The sequence below is a fragment of the Athene cunicularia genome, assembly GCF_003259725.1.
Source record: "Athene cunicularia isolate RWA chromosome 15 unlocalized genomic scaffold, athCun1 chr15_part1, whole genome shotgun sequence".
Taxonomy (NCBI): Eukaryota; Metazoa; Chordata; class Aves; order Strigiformes; family Strigidae; genus Athene; species Athene cunicularia.
In genome coordinates, this window is record NW_020799121.1 from 2315524 (window position 1) to 2333659 (window position 18136).

General features: G+C 36.0%; 1 protein-coding gene across 1 annotated transcript in view; it reads left to right on the top strand.

Moving 5' to 3' along the window:
- The window catches only part of MED13L (mediator complex subunit 13 like), a 200075-nt gene that overhangs the window by 95663 nt on the left and 86276 nt on the right, over window positions 1-18136 (top strand). The window contains exon 4 of the mRNA XM_026859606.1: window positions 2479-2562. Within this exon, the coding sequence (XP_026715407.1) occupies window positions 2479-2562 (84 nt within the window). The remainder of the gene's footprint in view (window positions 1-2478; window positions 2563-18136) is intronic.

Here is an 18136-nt window from a genome sequence, read left to right on the forward strand (position 1 = left end):
CCACGGAATCGGCCACTGCTGGGCAAGGGGCACAGAAAACTGCTGTGGCAGGAAAACCTGGCGGCGGGGAGCAAATGGTGGCAGGAAGAGCCATGGTGTAGGTGATCCCCACCTCACCTCACCCATCGCCTGACTGAGGAGTTGGGAGGGACTGAGCAAGACCTGCAGTGAAAACTAGACTAGAAAGAAGGGAGGAGGGATGTTTGTTTTAAGTGAAGGGCAAGACAGTGTATTTACGCAAGTGTTTTATGTTTGGGTGGGTGTTTTTTTCCAGTACTAAATTAGTGATCAGAAGTTTATGTTAATTGTCAGTTTAGAAGATCTGAGGAAATAATGCTCAAAATATTATGGTATTATTTCATGTCCCTGGTGTGCCATTGTCAGGTCAGTTTTTTCATAGTAAAATCAGAAATAGGAGAGTTCAAATGCTCTAACAGCTGTACTGCTTAGGAAGAAAATAGCACTCAGCCTTAACTAGAGAAATGAGCCAAGAGTTCAGAGTATTTTATGTCCTTATTTCATATGATTAAATAACTGCTTTTAAGTGTATACTCATTTGGGATTTTATGACTAGTTTTGGGTTTTTTTTTTCATGCAAGCTCATTGTTACAACGTACTGTTAAAGACTGGTTAACACTGACTGCTTATACAGCAGAAATAATGCCATACTGTCATTAATTGTTCACTCGGCCAAATCATTGAGATCCATGCTTCTGCAGTCCTGTTTCCCATTTCACACAGGATTATACCTTAAATAACTTGTGATTTAGTTTAGCATGTGAGGGTTGGCTGATTTTTAAGGCCAAATCTACCCATGAAGACTTTTCAAGGAAAGTAAGATTAGTTTGAGGCAGTTAAACCTACCATTGTGAGATGTGATCATGTGGCATTAAAATGTGTGTGTGTGTGATGGGGGAGAGTTTATTATATTTTTTGCTAGTAGAGATTATTTTCTTTAGGGATCTGATATAAACTTCACAGACTTCCTTTTGTTTGTACAAAGTGCGCTGACACTGACAGACTTTCTCTGATAGCAAATATTTCCTAGGGAAACAGTTGCTGAAGCTTTTTTCCCACCAGCACAAGAGCAGTGTCTTTAGATCTCTGCTGGTTTAGCTTTCATGTTCAGTTTAATATATTTGTATATTCAACAGAGATGGATTCTTTTCGCTTTAATTGAGAAAGTGCTGTTAGAATTTTCTTCGACCTAGCTGTAACTTTAGAAAACTCCGCTAAGTTTATACAGAAGAATTAGGGGTATATTAATATCTACATTGTTGTCCATTTCCTATCTATGACTTGTAGGTATCTTTTTGAAGCATAGATCACAGTTTTTCTAGACCTAGCAGAATGTACTTTCCCAGAAGGTTTCATGTAATTTTTAATTTTTTTGTTGTTTTGTTTTGTCTAATCTCTAGCAACTGCTATAAAAATAAACTATCAGAAAACTCTGAAGAATGGACAAGTATAGTTCTTCCATCTAAATAAAGAAACACTGATTACACATGCAATGTATAGGGAAAGCTCATATATTGCCCATAATCATCAGTAAACCACTAGCTACAAATTACCAGTTTTTCAGAGTTTTTGAAACATAGTATTTACCTTACTGAAAAATATTACCTCATAACAAATTTCTATGTGTGATCCCTCAGGCAGTATGTTCAACTGCATGTTTACTGTATGAAGCATATTTAAATAGTGTTGGCATATTGCTAGTGTGATTCATCTGTACAGGTGGACTTAGAAAGGCATCAAGCACTCCCTGTCAACCTAAATGGGTTATTGATCATTTTCCTTCCTCACTGTTAGTTTTTTTAAAGCCACAGAATATACAGTTTCTATTAAAAAATTGTGCACTTTTAAAGGGACTGCAGAAAATAGGTAATTTACTGCTCTAAATTTAGTGATGTGGGAGTATGTTTGTTGGAGTGAGGTTTTCTGAGGGAGGAAGCAATTATGGAAGTTTCAGTGCCTGAAATCATGCTGTGGATCATATGAAGGAAAAATGGTTCATTGTTAATATTTGCTTAATACAATTTCCTGTCATTCATATAGTATATTATGCCATTTACGTGCCAGAAATACAGGAATGTGTATTTTTTATCATGAAGTCTGAGAGAAACACTATAGAAAAGAAATCAGTGCTTTGTTCAACAAGTGGAGTCTGAAAAATAGGATGATGGATCATTCAACAAAAAGAGTAGCATGGAGCGGAAAAGAGTCTGTCAGAGATGAGGGGAAGATGCATATGTGAAGATCAGCATCAGTGACAGCATCATGAGATTGAACAGTGATTCTCTGTGACTAGTGTGAGAAAACAAAGTGGCAAAGTTACATGGAACCCAAAAGCTACAAAGTTGATTTCAATATGATGGAAATTCAGCTGCTTAATCCCTTAGATTTACTATCTTCAAAGACTGCTTTTAATCACATTTTAAGATGTAACTACTAATTGTTGCTGTAATTATTTTCTAGGTGCTTGATGGATAAAAACTTCGTAAGAATTGGAAAATGGTTCATAAGACCCTATGACAAGGATGAGAAGCCTGTAAATAAAAGGTAGGGTGATCTATATGTCAAATACTGTTCCTGTCAATGTTGTAATTACATTTTGGTAATTTGATGCTGCGTTTTGGTGGTAGTTCTTTCACTTCTTTTACCCTCTAACAAGTGAGAATGACACTATTTATTCACATCAGTAATACATAGAAAGCAATTAAGTAATTTTTCAGGTCTTGTAATGATAATCTAAGATAAGGAGGTGAGGCTGGTATTTATCCCTTAACTCCACAAAAAATATCAGGTGTTTGTTATCTTTTGATAGCATCTGCCCGTTTCTCTCTTTACAACAGAATTCCAGGTAGTTAGAGCAAATTATTTGGATTTCTGGACACTTAACCCCAACCTGATATTTTAAGCAGTAAAATAAGTAGTATATAGATTCACTTATTTTCTTTAAAGATGCCAGCCTTGATATACAGCTTTCACTGATTAGGCAGGCTGAGAAATCAGACCTGTATGTACAATTAACGTGCTTCTCTTGCAGCAACATAACCGTGGAGAAGGGCTAGCTGTCTCCACTTCCTCATTGCTATTTCCTCTCCTAGCTCTAAAGGTTACAGTGTTCTCAGATCTTCTGGTACTTGCATTTATAGTCATCCGCTAAACAAGTTCTGTCAAAAATAATCTGAGTTAAGCTGAAACACAGATTTTCTAACGGGAATCATTTTGACAGAACTGGGTTAGGAAGTGACTAAACATGCAGTTATGCTGGAAGATTTGAAGGTAATGAGCAAGTGGAAATGAAGTGGAGTGGCAGCTTCTTCATCCAGCGTAGCTACAGTCACAACAGCGTGTCTGACAGCAGCTGCAGGTACAGGTGGAAATCATTCTGTAGATCATACATACCTTCTCCCTTCTCTTTATCTCACTGCATTGTCTTACAACAGAAATGTCTTACCTCTGTTACAGTGCGATATTACAAACGGTTGGCTTCATTCTCTAACCGACTTTGTGTTAACCAGGTACTTCCAAACAGCAGTTGTTTTTAAGATATAATGCAATAATGAAACATGGATTTGTCTCCTTTCTGAAAACAGAAAGCATTAACTTAGCATGGGGTGTATCTTTTTTTGATATTTACTCTTTGTGGTGAAGTAGACTTAGACCGTGTATGTGTAACCTCTGATTTCACATCAATCTAATGGCAAGAAGGCATTGAAAGGTCCAGGTTTTCCCATACCTTTCTGTCCTGGCTGTATGTAACCACCTTCCTCCCTTGTGTTTTCTCTGCTGCTTTTCTGATGACACCAAGATCTAGTTTAATTTTCTGGAAGATTAATTCCCTAACGTGACATAACAAGTGGTGTCTTTTCCAGCTTCTGGAAAAGGGAGACAGCCCCTTTCAGCAAAAACTATTTGTTGTATCAACTTTACTGCAGGCTTAGTGCTCAGATTAAATATATTTGTGACACTGTTATGTTCCTGGTGTGTATCAATGTAAGAACTGAAGCATCTGATACAGTACATGATGTCTGTCAAAAACAGCAGCAGCCCTGGCATGGAAGGTATTGTCAGTTCAGAATTCTGGCAGATTAGTAGGTCCTGTCTTTCTTACATGTGTGCAACACTGAATCACTCCTACACTGGTGATCTGTAGAGGATAATTAATTTGTAAATATATGTACAGTATGCACATAAATAACATGTAACAGAAAAGGAATTTATGCTGAACTTAAATGGTATTTGAAGTATTCTTGTATATAAACCCCACACATTTATAGGTAATTTTAGGGTTGAAGAGTAGACTTGAACTGAAGATGATGTTTTTTGCTGGTTTGTTTAGGTTGTTGGTTTGTTTGTTTTTTTTATAAAGTGCTTGTCACTATAGAATCTATAGATATACACCATTTTAAAAGCATTTATTTAGCAATAATAACTATGGCCTAATTTGAGATAGGTTTTGTGTTGTTTCAGGTTGTTAGTTTTTCTGCTTTAAATATATCATTGGAGTTACCTAATCTTACTGAAAGATAGTAGTAAAGACAGCAACAATTGATGGTAGTCAACTGTGGACAGTAGCAGCAAATAGCAGGAGGCTTTGGGAACTAATTTGTCCAGACACTACTTCTTTAATCTTTTAAGCTTTCTTAGTATAGCACAAAAAGCTGTCTTTACACAAATTAAGTGATTCATGTTAATTCCGTATAAATTTTTGTGAAACTCTTGCTATTAAGCAGCTTCTTGCTGTAGGTAAGGAGCAGTCATGGGAAGAAGAGGTCAACCGAGAGTGTTTAGGTGTTTTGGCACTGTGGGTAATACCTTCATATCAAAAAACAATTATTTTAAAATATAGTAGCTAAACTCATGTTAATATATAAAATAATAGAAATAAGTTGCAGTGGTTAATTGAAGTCTGGAAACGGGTAATCCCCATTGAAAGTGTGTGGATTGTTCTCCTTGAATGGGGAAGGATACAGATAGCTCGATCTATATAGTTATAAATCCCCCTTGAATGGAGAAAAACTGAGCAGTTTTTATTTTATAGGGTTTTGGTTGTTTTTATTCTGGGAAAGAAATACAAATGGTTCTAAACTCTGCTTTTATACTTTTACCTGTGGCAAAGTTAGTCATCTCAAATTTTCAACATGCTGAGTTACTAACTTCATTTCAGGAATTTACTGAAAAGTCGTGGCCTGGGTATAAATAAACAGGGAAGGAGTTAAAACTCATGCAACTGGCTTTCAAGGAGTAAATCCATTCAGGGCATGTGAGTTTTGTGAATGGCATTAAAGGAGGAGGGCGGGGAGGTCTGTGATTTTAGAATGAAGTCAGAGATGAAGTGGAGCATGGCCGTGGCCATGACCTAGTTAGTCCTGAGCTGTGAAAGGGAGGTCTAAGGACAATAGATGACCTTCCGAGACAGTATTAGAACCAATATGCAAGATGAGCTGCTTCTGGTCTTTTCAGGAGGGCTGAGGGAACAGCAGAGGGAATCAGGCACACCTGTATACCATTTTGTTTTGCTTACAGTGCGAACCAGATGCTTTTGACAGGAAATGTAGCACAGAACTGTTGGGTTTTCTTTTCCGAGTATCTTTAATATTATGTGTCACTAATTCTTCACGTTTTATTGTCTATACTACAGCACTGTGTGTTTAAAATAGGTTTCCATGCTACTGCTAGAAAATGGCAAACTTGCTTATTTATCTACACAACTTCCTAAAGGAGATCTGTATGTTTGGAGGTTACAGAATATGTCTGATACAAGGCACTAATAGTCCCTTCCACTCTGTGGTGAAAATTCATCTTCACAGCCTATTCAGAATCACTTTCCAAGTTTTGTACAGGGTTTTTTGATTTCAGAAAGCACCACTGTAAAATGTTAAACATCTTACTGACAAAAAAACCTCATGACCATCTTCTGCAAGAATCTTTGCTAATTAGTGCTTGTTTTCTTGGTCTGTAGTAGGAAATAGGAGGGGAAAAAACAGTTTGTTTTGAACTGTATGAGCAACTTAACATAAGTTGTTAAGCTGTTTTAAATTTGCTTAAATGTAAAGAACATGAAAAAAAATGTTGCTTTTTGTAGCTTAAATAACGGATAGGTCGTCCTGTCTTCCAAAAGTCTGTTAGGGTTTTTTTAGCCTTAAGAAGAAAAAAGTTCTATCAGTGAAATATTTTGAAGTAGAACTTGTTTCTTCTTTTATTACTGGGGAAGAAGACTGAAAGGTAGGAATGGTGTCTAGATAGTATTTAGATGTTACCCTCTGTGCGTGTGAAACGGTGGGACAAAGTTCTTCAGTTTCAGTTTCCAAACAGATTTGTTTGTTACTGTCTCATAAGACAGTTGATTGACAACCTCATGTGATGCTGATACAATGCAGAAGTTTCTGAGTTACAAGTGCATGGGCTGTATCTGAATAAATACAGTATCCTAAGCATTCACATGTCAGCTCTCCCCCCTTAGATCTAATGCATGAACTGTTACCACTGTAACACAGTTCAGTCAGTACAGCCATATCCAGTTTAGCTCAAGAGCTGTGTTCACTTCTTTGCAAGCATCAAAATCTTGCATTAATCAGTGCCACCAAAACCTGAAGACTGCAGACACTTTAAGTCTTTGAGATCCTGGAAATCATCACTGCTTTGTTTCCTGGGAGCAGTCATAGGGCTTACCCAAGCAATATCTAGATCAGTGATACCAAAATTGACATTCAGCATTGTTGCAAGCTACATCTACTCTCTGCCACGTGGGTCAGTACCTTCATCTGAAAACCTAGGATTTAGTGAGCCTGAGAGGGCAACAGCAGTGCTGTGCCAGGAGCCCTGGGAACTAGTGGAACTAATGCCTGGCTAGGGCTGGAGTGCCTTGTCTGGATCCCATAGGGAGGTTGGGTCCAGGCACAGTGATACACAGATCATGTCTTTTGGCAAACGGTATTAAGGTGTTTCATTAAGTCCTGACATAATTCAGCAAAAGCATAGTAAAGCAAGTTTAAGTGATCTGTTTAAATTTTTAATAAGATTTGAATTCCTCAGCTGAGAAATGTTAAATGATTGTACATGTACACTTCACTGCAGTGCAGTGAGAATGTCTCAGTTTAAAACTGAAGGTTTTTTATTTTAGTGAATTTGGGAAAAAATACGCCATATAAATTGTTTTAATTCTGCAAGTTTGTGTATTTGTATTTTAACCATATTTTTAAAAATTCAGTAACGTGATCATATGTTTTTCTTGACAATGGTGTATAGTGATACTGTAGTAATATATATATGTACAGTGCTGCCAACTGACACCATTATAAATGAAGAAAGACTAGGAAGGAAACTAATAAAAATCAATCTGGTTTAATTTTAAATAACGTGTGCTTATTCCTGGCTTGTCAAAATAAACGTGACAGAAATACTGAGTAACAAGAAATACTGTGTATTTTTCAATAATTCTTCCTACCCTTGTAAAAATAAGCTTTTCTATTTTAGTTTAAGAGGCTTACTTCCCAGACAAATATTTTCATATTTTTGAGGTTTAAATTCTGAAATGTTACGTTCATCTTTGAGTTTCTTTTCAGTCTTACTTATAGTTTCAGTAAAATCTTACACCAAGTTATTGTATTATATCTGTGGTTGGTTTGTTGGCTTTTTACTTTGGCTTTTTGTGCTGGTTTTTAAATTTTATTTTTTAAATTGGTAATCTTGTGTGTGCTAAAGCTGACTTAATTCTTATCTACTCTGAAATATTGAGTAGTGTATCCAGTGGAACACAGTCTGCATTCATATTTTAGCAGAAGGAATAGATATAAAATACAGATTATAAAATAAGTGTTTTCACATGCATTTTTCAGCAAAAGATGGTATCATTGATATTAGTATGCTTATGTTTTAAAACAATTCAATATTACTATATTCAAGTATATTAATCTAATACTGTTAATAAATATAAATTTATGTTTTATAGACAGAAGACAGTAAAACATGATTAACAACTCAGGATTACTTAAATACTATTAGGATGGTTTGGGAAAACACTCTTCAAGTGCTGCCATTTTAATTGCTGTTATCTATTGTGGATATATGCTACTGGTAGTCTTAGGTTATTTTATTTGTTTCATATTCTAAGAATCTTGAATGTAAAATTTTTGATTGAAAATGTTAGCACACTATACAGGTAAGAAGCATTTTGGACTGAAGGTCTTAATGTTCATGTGCTTTATTACCGAAGTAACTTTCTAGATAATCTTTAAATTAATGAGTTCTGTATTCAACTGTCTGATGTTTTTAATTTAATAATGAAAATAATAAACCAGTATTTTCTAAAAGAAGTCTCACAGAGCATACTGTAAAAACTCTGAATATATGACCCAGCTGGCATTCCCTCTGCACACCTCTGCATTATGGTATGTAGCTACAGACGTTTTTTTAAATTAATGTCCTTCAATAAATGAAGCAGGAAGCTAGATTGGTGTACTTGTAGCAGCTACCACTGAGGACTGCTTTCTTCATGATAACGACCCAACCCTTTCATCTTCCTTTCCTGGGCTCAGAGCATTAAAAAGACAGTGGCAAAGCAACCCCAGGCACCGGTTCATCAGATTCCTTGACTCTTGCCAGTCAAAGCCCTGGGAGCCACAGAAATACTCCCTGCGCAGGGTCACTGCTAGGGTGTCACTGGGCAGTGCTTCTAGTGTGCTGCAGATACCCACTTCAGCTGATTCAAACAGTGCTGTTGAGTGTCTTACACAGCTCTTTGCTGTGGAACTGAACCAGGCAGCTGAGATAAAGCATAAGTGGTGTTGCCATTGGTTGTTTGGTCCTGTCGTATTTTGCATTTTGATGGTAGACCTGAGTTTGAAATTCCTTCTTGGCAAAGCAGTACCCTTGTCTTGATAACGGGGGTTATATTACTGCAGTGATCTCTTTGTATGGATGCAGCTAATGACATTTATTGTGGTATTGCTCTGTGTTTTGGAGTGCCTGTGTGTCTCCGGCAGCCACAGTGTAGATTGCGGGGCCCTCATTTCATAGAGAAATCCGAAAACGTGAGCAGGATGGTGTGAGGCAGGAGGGTATGCAGCAGAACTGGCAAAGCTTGGTTATCTGGCGTGGCAGAATTTTGTACAAGGAGGTTTGCAGGCTCCAAGTGAGCTTCCCACACAGAAGCAAGATGCTACTGACCAACATCTGCCACTTCAAAATGAATTGTTAGCAGAAATCTTACCCCTTTCTGTCTTGAGAAGGAAGAATACCATCTGGCCTTTACAGGTAGCCTGTTTTCCTGTGCTGTACTTGAGCCAGTAGAAATGTTCAAGGTGCTGTCGCAGATTATTATGGACCTCTCACAAGTTTGATTTTGGTGAGGTGCCTGAGACTTTGGATTGCTTTTTCCCTCTGAAATACTCTGAACAATCTTCTTTTCAGTGTATGTTCATAACTACCATTTCCTTGTAGGATTTTGAGGGGATATGTGTGATGGGATATCTGTGTTTCCATGTGCAGCCAGTTACACAGTTAAGTTCCCTCTTTCCCCATTTTGGGGAATATGGTGGCATATGCTTTTGTGGGTTACAGTTTATAATGCAGATCAGGTATCTCTAGAATTCTGAAGTTAAGGCTATTTTGACTCATTTAATGAATGTAAATGAACAAATACTTAAAGCTGCTCTTGTCATCTTTAATTTAGGATTTTGTAAAGCCTTCTCTTGTAGTTATTATTAGCTGGCAACATTTACTGTATATACAAATATATATATACACACACACACACACACACACACACACACACACACACATATATAATGTTACTGGAATGCGTACATATATTCCAAATATTTGCATTATTTGATGTAACTGAGACATGACATTATTTTTCAAACTTTTGTTACTTTAAAAAAAGGTGGTTATTTAAACAGCTGAAATATTTTGAACTAGGAGTGTACAAATAGCAAGTAGTTCAAGAACATCAGAGTTACACATTTCTGTTGTCTGCTTCTCTTTTGTGCCTTATTTTTATTTATGTTGTTTAGAAGTGACTTAGTCTCTTCATTAAGTATTTTTGGATACACTTGTGTGAGACACTTGAACTTCAATAATTATATATGAAGGCCGGCTTAATCAGGACTTGGTGACCAATTAGTGAATGCCCACTAATGTTTAAGCTCCTTCTCTCATTATACACTCACTATTGGCACTGTATATAAAGGATAAACTAAGTGCCCCTGATGTGCTGTTAATTAGGCTTGTCAGGCCTCCCAGTTGCACTGTCTGCCAAACACAAGTGTTGTCACTTACTGTATCAGTAATGAATTGACTTAAGGGCTTTTGTAGATATTTAGAGGGCTTTAGTTTTGAATACTTAAATCTGTTGCGATTATAATTGTAGTTACAGCTATAGCTCTGCTTACTGTACTGCAGGAGCCTCCACTAACAAGAAATAGCAGCTTTCTTGAATTTCTGAAAATCATGCTACATTTTGTGCTTAAACTGATTTAAAATCCTTGTAAGCAGTATATGGTCTTTTGAGTTCTGCAAAAACAGTAGTACTATAGGATTTGTTTTCAGTCCAATTCAGAAGTAAATACACTTCCTCATATTCCCAAATAAAATTGGTGCCTAAAGCCAAAAAATTTTTCAATCGCTCTCCAAAAATAGGAAACTTCAGTTGAAAGCAATTCCATTGAATTATTTTAGTCAACAATAATACCTTTTTCAATTATTTTCCTGACACTTTTATACATCTTTAAAATAACTTAATCTTAAAATGCAACTGTTTCAGAACAGAGCTATCTAGGTTATTTATTCTGAAAGCCTGTTTTCCAAGACTTGCATTCACTTAAAAATTTTTTGCTAACCCTTATCTTCTGAAGACTCAAACTCTAAAATGGAATTGTTCTGAAGTATGTTTGTGGTTTTTTTTCCTTCTAGTATGGAACCATTTCATTCTTGGTTAATCAGTCTGCTAGCACACCTTCAAGCATTAACACCACTTTTGCAATCTTCTTTGTTTTAACTGTTGAATTATGATGATTTCAGACTTTTTTCTCCTTTCTTTCCCAGTCTTTGTCTTCCTCTCAATCAGGTTTGTTTACAAGTACTTTTAGCTAATGGGAGCTGTAGCAGGTAGTATGCCAGCACAGTGTTCTGTGCATTTCAGTAGTCTTTAGAACAAGTGTTTTAAAATATTGCAAAACAATTTTATCTTTGTGCAATACCACACTATCCATTAAACATTGTGCAATCAGGTTGCTTGTTTAAGAAATCATCAGATGATGTGTTACAAATGGACTATTCTGTGACTGATGTATCAAAAAATTTACGGAAATATTTTTAAAGATGACTGGCTGGAACCATTTATAAAGTTGAAGAGAATGCTGAATTAGTCTTCTGAATATTTTTAGTGTTCTGGCTTATTAAATTTTCAGATTCAGGATAATAACACAATTTTAAAATAGATTGTCTTTATTGTTAATTTACTGCTGGTTTAGAAGAGAGCGAACTTGAATGAACACTTGGTGTATCATGTATAATCTACAGTTCTGTGTGGGACTAGCAATATAAACAAACCTATGGTGTTCCTTTTAATAACAAACTAGTGTGCTGTAGGCCATCCTTGTCATGACTAAAATGAGCATTGCAGAGGACCAGTCTACTGATGTACAGTAATTAGAGTGGATACATCTTAAAATACATCATCATTAATAAAGTCTATTTGCTTCAATTGACTTGGTAAGTGACTAAAGCAAAAGAAGTTCTAAAGTATGGCTCCAGTCCATTGTTGAAAGTACAGAAGTAATGCTTGCTGAGGTTTCCAAGTTACTTCTTCCCACCTTTCTCCCTTCTCTTGGCTTCTGAGGGTTGGTTCTCTTCTCCTACATAATCACTGCAGTTGAACTCTGTTCTTTCTGAGCTTTGTCATATTTATTTCTAAACCTGTCTAGAATGGGAGGAGCTGCAGCTAAAGCACTTACGTTTGGTGGTATAACCGGATAGAGTTTGATTAAAGTATATTAGGAAGCTGTTGGTTCTTATTCTTGGATGCTTTCTCTGAGTGCGTTGTAGCAAGAAGTATTGATTGGTGACTAGACTTTTACTTTTCATCTTTGAAAAATCTCATGTTGTAAAGTCAAGAGTTGTGCAGAAATGGTAGGGAGGAAGAGTTTCTGGCAACACGAGTGATCAGTTGTCTGCATACATCCCTCAAACTGAGATTTTGGAGGTGAATTGTTGAGGAATTTTGCTCTTTGAGGGCAGAACGTGGGGAAAAATCTTCCTGTCTTCCTCCAAGTTACACGGAGTTGTTCCTTCAGTCTGAACTTCAGACAAGTTATATGTGGTCTAAGCCTGAGACAGGGTGAACTTTTAAGTATTCTTAGTTTGGCAGAGAAGTGACTTTGTGTTTTGAGTGTATGCACTTACAAAGTTGAGAAATCCTGGACAAGTGAGCAAACACTGGATAAAATTTTGAAAAAGAAAACTGGAGCCACTTGCTGTGCTTGGGTCTGAGCTGACTAGATTCACTTTAGATAATATCCACTGTATGGCTCTCTTGCTTCTGACTTACAGGATAGGCAGTCCTGTTTTTAACACTGTTAGTTATAGCAGACATTATATTTATGTTTTCTTTCTGAAAAATGAGCAAACATAAAAAATATCTGTAATAAATCAGACTGCATTTAGTCTCTCTAGACTTTACCTAAATACTAAAGCCAAGACTGAGTAATTACTAGGGAGTAGACCTTTTTCTTCAGCTTATGTCTTCCAGTATTGACGAACTGTTCTTCTTTACCAATAATATGCTTCATACTGCCATCTACTGACATCCTGCAGCAGAGGATCAAATCATGGCTTGCCTCTGTGGTAAAACATGTGGTCCAAACTGCTTTGTTATAATGATATCTCTGCAGATTTGCCATTATAATACTTGGATGTGGACACTGTTCTTCAAGATTTAAAGTACTACTTTTGGATTAGTTTGTCACTTACAGGGAGTTTACATTACATAGGAAAAAGGCACTCAAATCCTGAAACTGTTTGTGTAGAATTATTTCAGTCAATATTTTGGTCAGGGTTCGTCTATCCAGGGAATTGCAGATGAAGTATACTCTGATCTCAGATCACTCATGTGGCAATACCTTTTGATCCTTGGTGATCTATAAGGAAAAAAACCAATAATTCTTCGTGTATCGTTGGATTTAGCAGTGTCTGTGTGAAGCTCTTCCCTGAGTGACTTACAAGTTATTTACTTCCTACATGAGTAGACTTCCTCCTTTTCTCTTTACCTTTTCTTGCATTCTCATTCAAGTTTCCCGTGGATTTTTGAGAACCAGTTCAGATTTAGACTGAAAAGAAGGTTGTTTTTTTTTTTTAAGGTATAATGCATAATGATTGTAACCTTTAAGTTCAACAATGCATTACTAGATACCAGAATATTTGAGAAAATTGAAACTTGCATGGAGAACCATTGCCCTCCTGTGGCTTTTCTTTTTATCAGTCTGAATGTCATGGTGACAATTCTTCTTTTGGAATTTCCTCCCTAGGAAAGAGGAAGGCATTCTAATGGCCACTTTTACTGCAGTCATGACACGACTGTTAGGAAAAGAATCTTAGAAGGACAAGATTCAGGGTAATTCAGGGGTAGATTGAATTTCCCACCAGAGAGGAGAAGTTTCTGTCATCTTTTGAGGAAAGCAAGCTGCAAAAATTACTTTGAGGGATCTCATCTCTTTTTAATCTCTTCATGTTACCAGCTGCTAAAGACATGGGGAACTGCAAGTGTTTCTTGGATGATGATACGAGTACATTTAATTATATAATTTCCATCTGTTAACTGGAAAGCTGGTGGAGAAGATCTGAAGGAAGAACATTAAAATATCTTCCTTTTTTTTTTCTTGCTGAAGGATCCAACAGTCTAATTTATGGAATTGGATGTCTAATACATGAAATTATCTTTTTACTGGTCTTCAGATAATGTAGAAACATGTCTGTGTGCACACAGTGTTGCTTAAACCCCATTTATGATCTAATGTCCCTAGCACAGGGACATACAGTAAAATTATTTACTGTCCCACCCACGTCCTAGAAAAATACTTAATTTAGGAAGGAGTGCAAATCTTGCCTGAAGAGTTTCAGATCCTGTCTACTTTGGACACAGCCATGAGACAGATGTGGCATTTAACCAAGCAAGATAAAATGCACTGTAATGTAGTCACTGGATGTTTCAGGAAGCTGTCTGCTATTATATGCTTCTAGTTTCTTAAAAAGAAATACACTTAGATACTCTTTTAAAATAATCCCTTAATGTAAAAGCTGTCTCCAGCAGTGGTCAAAAGTGGAACAGCTTAGGGAAAACTATAAGGTCATGCCAAGGATACAGTTATTTTTCTGTACACTTGGTCAGCTTCCTGCTGGTTTTGGCAATACAACTTGACATATTTTTGTGTTTAACAACTGTTGATGAATATTTCTTTTGTGAGTTTAATTGAATTTGAACCCACACAGAATTTCAGCATGCACAAATACTTGTTGGTAATTAATACCATAGCACATGTATGTAATGGATGGAAAAAAGTCTGAGGTTTTTGTTTTTATTTTTTCATTCATTAGTGTAGTGTTAGGTCTTCTACTTAGTGTGAAGGAGAGAATGTAACTATGTATATCCTTTTTGTCCCAATCATTTTGATTTTAGCCTGTGTCTGCTCTCTCCCTATTCAGTTAATCTCTTTCACAACAAAGACTCCTTATGTATTTAGCTGTTCTTTGTATGGAAACCATTCCGTATTCCTTTTCGTGTTACCTCCTTGTGCATCTCTTCTACTGTCATTCCTTTAGATTGAGGAGATTCAGAATGGCGTCTGGTTTTGTTTCATGGTTTGTTGGGCTCTTACAATGGTATCTTCTGTTTGTTCTGCATCCCTTTTCATATTCTGAACATCGCTGTGTTTTTTGTTAAGGATTTTTGGTTATTTCTGAACTGATATATCTCTATAGAAATGTTTACTGTAGATTCCAGAACTTCTTTCATGGCTAGTAATATCTTGTTCAAAGCCAGAATCCCTAAAAAAGAAATTTATTTTTTTTTTTACTCTGCATCTTTTCTGTATGTTTATTGAATTCAATTTTTTTTCCTCATCCAGTCACTAACTCTTGTGAAGTTGTACTGAAGTTCTTTGCCTTGAGTACTGGTTTTCATATTTTTTCAGTATCATAGTAGTTAGCAGAATCTGTATCATGCTCTTCACTCTCTTCTGGTTCTCATTATTTAGCCTTAATAATTGTGACATGTCCTTTAAATGCAAAGTTAAGTCAAGGACTGTGTCTCCATACTGTGAAGAAATCAAAGGAGGCTAAGTGATCTCAGGAGACATACTTAAGTATCTGTAGTGTTTGTATAAATGAGAGAACTAAAAGAACTAATTAAAGTAATCTGGAGCAATGTATAAACTACCCACACAGACCTGTTCAATACAAAAAAGGTCCTGTAGGTTTGGATTAATCATAAAAATCTATACAGAAGTAAATATCTTACTGATGGAAGTTACCATAAGAAAAGCTATTCTGAATTAAGGAATTAAATATTGTAAAACAGTTGAATGAGAAATTTTACTAGCCAGTGGGTTTAATTATCCATTCCCCCACCCCATTTTAATTTTATGTACAGGAGATAACACTAATGCTGTTAATGGGAATAAACCTCTCTCCTTCTGTTATAGTGAATATTTTCTTATTATGTAACAAGGCATGCAGTATAGCAGGATTTTCTGTTGGACGTCATTTTTCTTAAGGCCACTATTCTTGGAAAGACGTGAACATTCACAATCATGTTGCACATACGCTGGTAATTTCAGCTGTATCCTCATTTTCCTTTTATGTAACATTTATGATCTTTGAAGATTCATTTTGGATGTAAATGACTATGTCAAAAGTATAAAAAAAGCCCAACATCTTTAATGTTCCAAATTTCAATGACTGTTTTGTGTGAGTGGATGTGATTTACTCTGAGTTGAAAAATAAACTAGTCAGTCCTACAATATGCTGTCATAACAGAGATCTGGGAATAATAGTGTTAGTTCAGTGATTTTTGTTTTGTTCAAGTTGAAAACTGTAAACCACTGTTTTGAGACTGGACTGACTTTGTCTTATGGTGTATTTTTTGTGGAAGTTCTTTTGATTATATACCTGTTTTTAAGAACAGCTTCATAGTACTGCAGCTTTGTCATTTGTGTGGTATTACAGAAAAATCCAACTCTCCTGGAGAACAGATGGACCGATAAACTCTTCACCAAACCCCTACACTTACTTTAGAATCTATTTCTGGTGCAGTGTAATCAACAGCAACAAAAAAATTAAAATAGCATTGCTTTATTTTAGATTGTCAGAATGCCTTTCTGCTTTCTGACAGCATGCTTTGTATTACTTACGTGCTGGTATGAACTGTCTATTACTTGGAGGTATGCTTTTTTTTTTTTTACCTGCTCCCTGTTTTGTTGTGGACTGCTTTAATAAAGCTGAGCATACAATTGCCTTGATGCAAAACTCAAGAGATTAAACTAAGGATACATGGCTTCAACCACTTTTGGAGCCAGGGAGATACTGCTCTTTCTTCACTGTCACCTTTAAGAGAGTTAAGCATTACTCTTTAAATGACAAAGTTAATAATTTGAAGAAATAATATGGACCAAAGTATTTTTAAAATAACTGTGTTTTCTGCAAATGCTAATAAACAGTAGAATCATAATTCAAATCAAGTGCCTACACAGCTGGCAATGTTACAGTAATTTCACCTGTCTTTACACTTGGCAGATGATTTACTGAAATTCTACTACTTTGTTTTGAAAAATACTGAGCTGACTTTATGTGATTTTACTGTTACGCTCTTAAATATTATTACTTTTAATAAAGGTCTCTATAAAAGCCAGTCAAATGAATTTTTACATGCTGCATTGGTAGCATATTAAAGCAAATAAATAGATTAAGGGTATTTATAACAAAAAGTACACTGGAAAAGTAAATGTATTAAGAAAGGAAAAGATGTGGTTAGTTGCACAACTAGAAGATCAGAGAGAGTCAACCTTATTTATTAAACAGATCACACTGCAAAACAGTAAAATCAATGTCATTCTGCCAAAAGCAAGCAGATCATTAACTGAACTGTGTAAAAGACTCTTCTTCTGTTCCTAAATCTGTAAGATAATATTTCACTCTAGTTAAAAATCTTGAGGAACTTGGTTTGGGGGGCAGGTAATAGCATCTGTGTGAGTTAATATGCAGGTAGCTACTTGTAGGGTTTTCAGACATGTTTAGGCACCTACTTCATGTTTATTTCAGTTGGAGTTCGGCATTATTTGTTGCTTTAGGATCCCGCTTGGTGTCTTTTTATGTCTTACAGCAACCAATTTCTTTTGAAATGTAGCTCCAAAGTTAGTTAGTGATGTAAGTCGTGTTGAGAAGTGAGTAGAGAATATTAAATCCAACTGAGGGTTTGTGAGATTTAGTATTTTAAATGCCTGAGTGTTTTTTGAAGCAGGACTTAAGCTTTTTTGGAAAGTTTCATATGAAAATTTTAATTTTATTGCTACTCATGTTAGCTGTCTTTCACAGTCATCTTCTCAAGCAATTTCTGTTAAATGAGGAAGGCTTTTCCAACTGTTTCTGAGAATAACAATAGAAATGCCTATTTGTTAAAATTTTTTGTTAGGGTTAGAATTATTTAACTTAACATTCATATGGCTGTGTGTGTGCATATGTGCACATAATCTCAAAAACCAGTTTTTATGCACATAGTTCCTGTCAGCATGCTAGAGAATACAGTTCATGAGCAAAACCCCTCAGCTGACACACTGCTCTTCCTGGCCTTCTTTGTTTTGAAACAATTCTGTAGCATCTGTCATTGTTTCACACAATTTCCTGTAAAGCTGCCTGTGGCAGTTGTGCTCATTCTTCATTACCCAAGGGCTTTACTAGCTATAAAATAATGTATCTGACTACCTAATAGCCTAATATTCAGCCTTCCCTGGAGAAGTGGGAGTAGGAAGCTGATTTTACTTTCTTTTTTGCTGACTATACAAACCTGACCCTATATGAGAAGCTTTTATCTGTATTGTCAGTGAAGTAGAAGGGATTTCCTATGATAATGGCTTTT